Here is a 6,000-nt window from a genome sequence, read left to right as displayed (position 1 = left end):
GATTGTTCCCCGTGCCTCTTGGCTGGTGACATTGCAGCCCTCTCACTACGGTGCTCACTCACCAACCAATGGAACTGACCAGAGCCACCCAGTCCATCTCCGCCCAGGCTGAGGATCTTTCAGGTGGGAAGCTCAGGGAGGCCCTAGAGCCGGGGACAGGGACACAAATAGACCCTTGGCCTCCTATCTCCAGGTCACTGACCCAGGCATGCAGCACCAAGGCCTCAGCACTTTACAGAAGGAATAAATTGAGACAGGGAAGAAATTTTAAAAGTGCATATAAGGAGGCAATCTGGAGATGTCACTTCAAACTTTTATTTCATGACGCCACATTTAGATGCAGGAATTCTGTCCAACACCACGATGCTAGGGTTTGACACAGGGATCTAATATCAATCTTTCCATAAAGCATTTTGTAGAGGCAAATATTGCTAGCACATAGAGATGCATTGTAATGAGTAGAAGACTAATTTTTTCCAAAGTTTCTGGCCAGATTTTGCTAATTCACATAGTAATGTTATACGGCGGTCTTACACATAGACAGACACTCGCTAGTGCCTGCTAGGCCTTCTAGGCTGGCTCAGGCGCTGCTGTGTGGGCCACACTGCCCAAAGACCAGGCTTTCTTTCAGACCTTGGGCTGAGCAGCCCAGCTCTTACTTACACAGTGTCATTCCCCACCAAGAGCTAACATGGGACAATTTAGTCTAGGTTAAGCTGGACCTTGAGGTGCTAACTTCATGTGGTGTAGCAGGAGGTTTTCATTCACTCCCTTAGCCTTGAACCTAATCCCCAAATTGTATTTTACGAGGTGATACTTAAATTTCAGACTTGCCCCTCCCTACACCAGTGCAGGGAGCCAGCCAGAGTCAGAGCACCAGCCACTGGTGCTGCCATCTTGAAAATTCCATGACAGTTTGATCATCTCTTTGATCATCTCTGCTCCACAGCTGCCTCATAGCAGGGAGGGTGGCCTGGCATCTCTCATATTCCATCCTTTCTAACATTGCTGGAGAGGTGGCCGGGACAAGCCTCAGGGCCGATTAGGCCTGGCATTCAAGGCCTGACCTATCTGAAGGTGTTTAGCCCCAGAGGACTGGCCACTAGGTGATAATTTTGTCTTTTGGACAGCTCATGGAGGTCACTGTCATCCGGACTGGTGGAAGAAGGGACCACCCTGATGAAACCCTTACAGTTAAAGTGAAACACATGGCTAAAAAGTAAAACTGGCATTACAGAGTTTCATTTATGAAAACAACACAAAATAGGAAGCTCCGATCACCCCAGAGCTAAGACGATATCTCACAGGAACTTCATCCACAGCATGCAAAGCTTTTAGTGGCGATTTTTCTATGGTGAATCAAGTTCAGCATTTCATTAACGAACAGACTCGCAATACTCAACCAAGAGACATCAAATTCTTTTCTCTGCTTCCAAAGCTAGTTTCCATTGTTTTTAAGAGAGGGATTTACTCTTCCGTCCTTCAAAGACAGATTGTTTTAAGAATAATCGATTCTAAATGTAGATTTTTAGTGGTTACCTAAAAACAACCTTGCTTCGGGCCCTGCAGTTACATGTGGTCCTTTTTCAAGAAAGAATAAATTATTACCAATAAATAGTATGATACAAACATTCTTTCCAACCAAATTGTATTCATTCTAGGCTAACTCTCACCTGAACGGAAACATGCCCATGCACCTCAGGTCCACAGAGCAGCTGACCTGTGTCCTCTCATGCAATCCAGGCCAGAAGGACAGCCTGCTCTGGGGCCAGGAGCATGCTGCAGAGGCCCTGACAATTACAAGGGCCTCATCTCTGGCAAGCTAGGATATCTGACAGACAGGCGTGGGTGTGGGGAGGGGGGCTGCCTCTCCTGGGGGGTAGCACAGGGGTTTCTGTGATTCCCACAATGATACCCCTTCATGCAGCTCTCTGAAAGTTCAAAGCGCATCACAGCTCAGGTCGAAGTTGTATCCGGATAGAACAAAGCTTGACCAGCCTAGACCTCGACTCCTGTGTGAGGAGAGCTGGGCCCTGGGGACGAGCGCTGGCCACCCAAAAGGTCAGTGCCCATCCCTGAGACCCATGAGATGTGTCTTCCTTCAGTGCCCCCTAGTCCACAAGGCACCTGCTGCTTTCCCTGACAGTAAAAAAATAAATAGATGAACACAAAGGATGCGCACCTTCCACACACTCCTCAGCCCATCCCTTAGACTTTATGTGCCTTGAGAAGAGTGCGGGAGGAAGGGCACAGAGAGTGAGTGAGAGAGGCTGGCAAGCCAGGGATGTCCCGCACTCGGTTCCCATGGATTGAGGACAAACAGAATATGTTGTTTCCGCAGCTTTTTATCTCTCCTCTACCTGTCTCGGCATCTTCTGACCGTGAAATGGTTTCCACAGGCTCTGAAGGACTGTCCAGGTCACTCAGGCAGGACAATCATCCTTTAGGCCGCCCGGGGAGCACCTGACCAAAACAAGAACCCCACCATTCAGGGCAGCCCATGCTGGGTTGTTTCTCAGAATGAGAAAGAACTGGGGACATGAAATTAGAATCAAGATGTGGCCTCAGGGCCACTGGGCACCATTCCTGGATGACATGCCAATGATGGCAGCACCTCAGGTCCACAGAGCAGCTGACCTGTGTCCTCTCATTTGATCCCCACAGGGAGGTGCTGCATTAGACCCTGAGGGAGGTCATGGAGTGAATAAGCTTCTGAGGCAGGATTCAAACCCAGCTCTTCATGACTCCCCACAGGTGCTCTGTCTCCTGTGACCCTTAGTTGCTTCCACAACCTCTCTAACACGCGGTCATTCCTCCTCTATTGACCCACCACCACAAGCCACTTTTGGCCAGTCCTCTTAGTCTAGTTTTCATACACAGAGTTTGTTGTCCTGAGGGTGTCCCCACCTCCCCAGGATGGCCCTTCAGACTGGAGAAAGGCTGTCCTCCCTGCCTGCTTCCGCTCCCCTACCCATCTCCTCTTTTCTAGGCTGAACATCTCAGGATCCACCCAGTTGACTTGTGAGATGGGGCCAATCACTTCTGAGGCGCAAAAAGACAAGACGCTGAATGTTGGCCCAGCACAAGGGTAAATGCCAGAGTGCCCCAGCAGAGCCAACGGGGCCAAAAGGCAACAGGGCTCACTTTACCGCGGTCCGACCTGCCTAGCCTTCCATTCGGTATAGAGCACACTGGCCTCGCCTTTAGCCCTGACAGCCCTCTGGGGGACAGCTCGGGGTCTCTCCCTGAGGATTCCAGCTCTCCTCTGGGTCATCTGACTGTGCTGACCATACCCACATCCTCCCAGACCCTTCACTTCTGAGGCTCCCTTCCCAACCCAACAGCTCAGGCCCTCCCTGGCTGTGCTTTCTCCTGAGTCCATGTCCTGATGGCAACATGGAACAATGGAACACCAGAGTGGCTTTACCGCCTGGCCTGTGTCCACTAGGGTCTCTGGGGTGCTCACGGCCATTGCTTTTAGTGATCCCAATGGGCCACAGCACAGGACGACCTTGGGCTTATCAAGTGCTTTCTGGGCAATGGCAAAGTCCTCTCCCTGTCAAGAAAGCCCACTTGAGATACCTGTTGGGAAAACCAATCTTTCCACAGCTTTGGCTTCCATAACTAGCTACCCAGGAATGGGGAAGAAAGCCCCCAAGAGCCTGTGACAAGGAGAAATGAATCCATCAGGTTCGGATGAATGTGAGATACCACCCACTGACTTTGGGCAATGTTGGGCAGACACTGGGTGCTGAGAGAGGAGACCCTGCTGCAACCCTCTGCCTCCCAGCCAGGAGAGCCTGCCGAAGGGGGTCTCTGAGGACCGAGAGTTCCTCAAATAAAGAACGGGGGCTCCTGTTTCTTCTGCCAGATCACAACAATCGTGGGAAAGTGGCTCAGATTAGGATGGCCGAGTGAGGAAGTGGAAAGGGCACTGAGTTAGTCCTGGGTTCAAATCCTGGCCATGCCACTGTTAGCTGCATGATCTTGGGGAGCTCCCTACTCTTAGCCTTTCTCCCTGTCACATGGGGACAATCACACCTGCCCTTTATGGGCTGGGGAGGGTCCAACCCAGCAATGTGGGCGGAGTCCTTTATCAACTAAAACAGGCTCTGGAAACGTCCAGGATTATTGGCCTGTGAACCTTCCTAGACAATCTGAGGATGGGAAGCAAACCCCAGACGAGGGAGACCCAAAGCACCAGAACCTTCGGTCAGTGATCGTGGAGTTTAGGCTGCATCCTGGGCTCAGTGCCCTGGTAAGAAATGTCCAGAAGGATATCCCCAAATCAGGCCTTTGGACAGCTGACCCCAGGCCTATCACCAAGCCACCCTCGTTGACAAAGTGAGGGGCTTGGACTAGGTGGTCTCTGAGATTCCCTCCAGCTTCCCCTCTAGGACCTTCTGACTGCACGTGCCAGGGAGGGCATCTACCTTATGCCTCACGCTGTCCTTACTCCCTTCGGAAACTGGACCCATGGATTTTTGAAAGATTTTTTTTAACCAGAGTGGAAACAAACATGGTTTTCTTGTTTCCACACACAGTGGATCAGACCAGCCCTTCCTGAAACACTGTGACTAAAAACACTGTGGCCTTAGCCAACGATGCATTTTAAGTGGGTCGGGCCCTGAGGACCAGCCTTTAGATATGGGTAGCAGCAGCACGTGGAATCCCAGCATTTTAAAATCAAAGGTGGGGCAGTCAACCCATTTCCCTCAGAGGTTTCTCTGACTCTCACTTGGGTTCTCCCCTGCATGGTCAGACCAGCTCTGCAGTGCTGAGCCTCCCTACATTCAGCCAGGCGGGGTGGGCCTCAGACAACAGGCACCCAAGGCACTTCTGGGATCATGGCCACATCCCAAGGAGAGAGGGGATGAATCAGCCTCAGACCAACGATAAATGGGGATCATGTATGGGAGGCAGCATCTGGCATAGCTGAGGTGTGGGTTGGCCCGTCCATGAACACCGACCAGTGAACATACCTATCTGCTGTGGAGTTCCCTCTTCAGGCAGGATTTGAAGGTGGGGTACCTCTGAAGCGTTTTGTAGCCCTGGGGAAGAGACAATGGAAAAGGGATCGGGAGCAGACCGCCAGGGCGAGAGGCCCGAGAACCCATGCATGAAAAAACAAAGCAAAGACGATCAGTGGTGACTGGGGTAGGGGCTCTGGCTGAGAAACTGTGTCGCCCTGCAAAAATACAACCCTGTTTTTACAGCCCATGCTCCTCCCCCAACACTGAATGTGCATGTTGAGAGCCTCGCCAGAGAAATTACATGGCCACCGTCATGGGGCTACTTCTGATTCCTGCTTCTGTCAACGGATGAGTCTAGTTTGCCAAGAAGAACCATTTCTTGGTTACTTCATAAAGCACTGACTCTTCCCTTTCCTTCTGTATTGTTGGCATCCCCAGAAAGGTGTCTGTTTGTGGGGTGTCAGCTCCCTGACCTCTGCTCCAAAGCCACCTCTGAGACCCACTTCCTAGGGAAGGGGAGGAGAGAGAGATGGAGAGAGACAGAGGGGAAGAGAAAGGAAAAAAAGGGGAGAGACAGAGACAGGGGAGAGAAAGGGGGAGGGAGAAGGGGGAGAGACAGAGACAGACAGAGGGAGGTGGTGGGATGGGGACCTTCCTTCTCATTTGCAGGCCCATGACTGGGGGCAGTGAGAAGCAGAGAGCAGCCTCTCTCAGGCCATGGGATGGGAATACAGATGGTGATACAGAGAAGGGGAGCAGCCTTCTCCTGCAGCAGAAACAGCAGCACATTTTGCTGGAGGCCTTTGGGCCAAAGGCCCAACTGTGCTTGTTTCTGTGGCCCCAGTTAGCAGCTCTTCATTGGCCCCCGACCTGCTGGGCCCCGGGTCTCCTCATGAATCCCTCCAAGCATCTTTCCAGCACAAACCTGGCCTTTCCCAAGAAGGCCTTCACTGTCCCACAGCTAAATCCACTCAATCTAGGGCTTCTCAGGTGGGAGGCAAAGGCTCTTGACTCCTCCCTGAAGGGG

General features: G+C 51.8%; 1 protein-coding gene across 1 annotated transcript in view; it reads right to left on the bottom strand.

The window, feature by feature from the left end:
• Positions 1 to 293: 293 nt before the first annotated feature.
• Positions 294 to 6,000, bottom strand: part of MICU3 (mitochondrial calcium uptake family member 3) — an 85,502-nt gene continuing 79,795 nt past the window's right edge. Inside the window, exons 17-18 of the mRNA XM_036763258.1 lie at positions 4,983 to 5,051; positions 294 to 2,463 (exon numbers count right to left, since the gene is read on the bottom strand). Of these exons, the coding sequence (XP_036619153.1) occupies positions 4,983 to 5,051 (69 nt within the window). The 3' untranslated portion in view covers positions 294 to 2,463. The remainder of the gene's footprint in view (positions 2,464 to 4,982; positions 5,052 to 6,000) is intronic.

This window comes from Trichosurus vulpecula, chromosome 6 (assembly GCF_011100635.1).
Source record: "Trichosurus vulpecula isolate mTriVul1 chromosome 6, mTriVul1.pri, whole genome shotgun sequence".
In the NCBI taxonomy this organism is placed as follows: domain Eukaryota; kingdom Metazoa; phylum Chordata; class Mammalia; order Diprotodontia; family Phalangeridae; genus Trichosurus; species Trichosurus vulpecula.
This window is presented reverse-complemented; position numbering and strand designations above follow the sequence as displayed.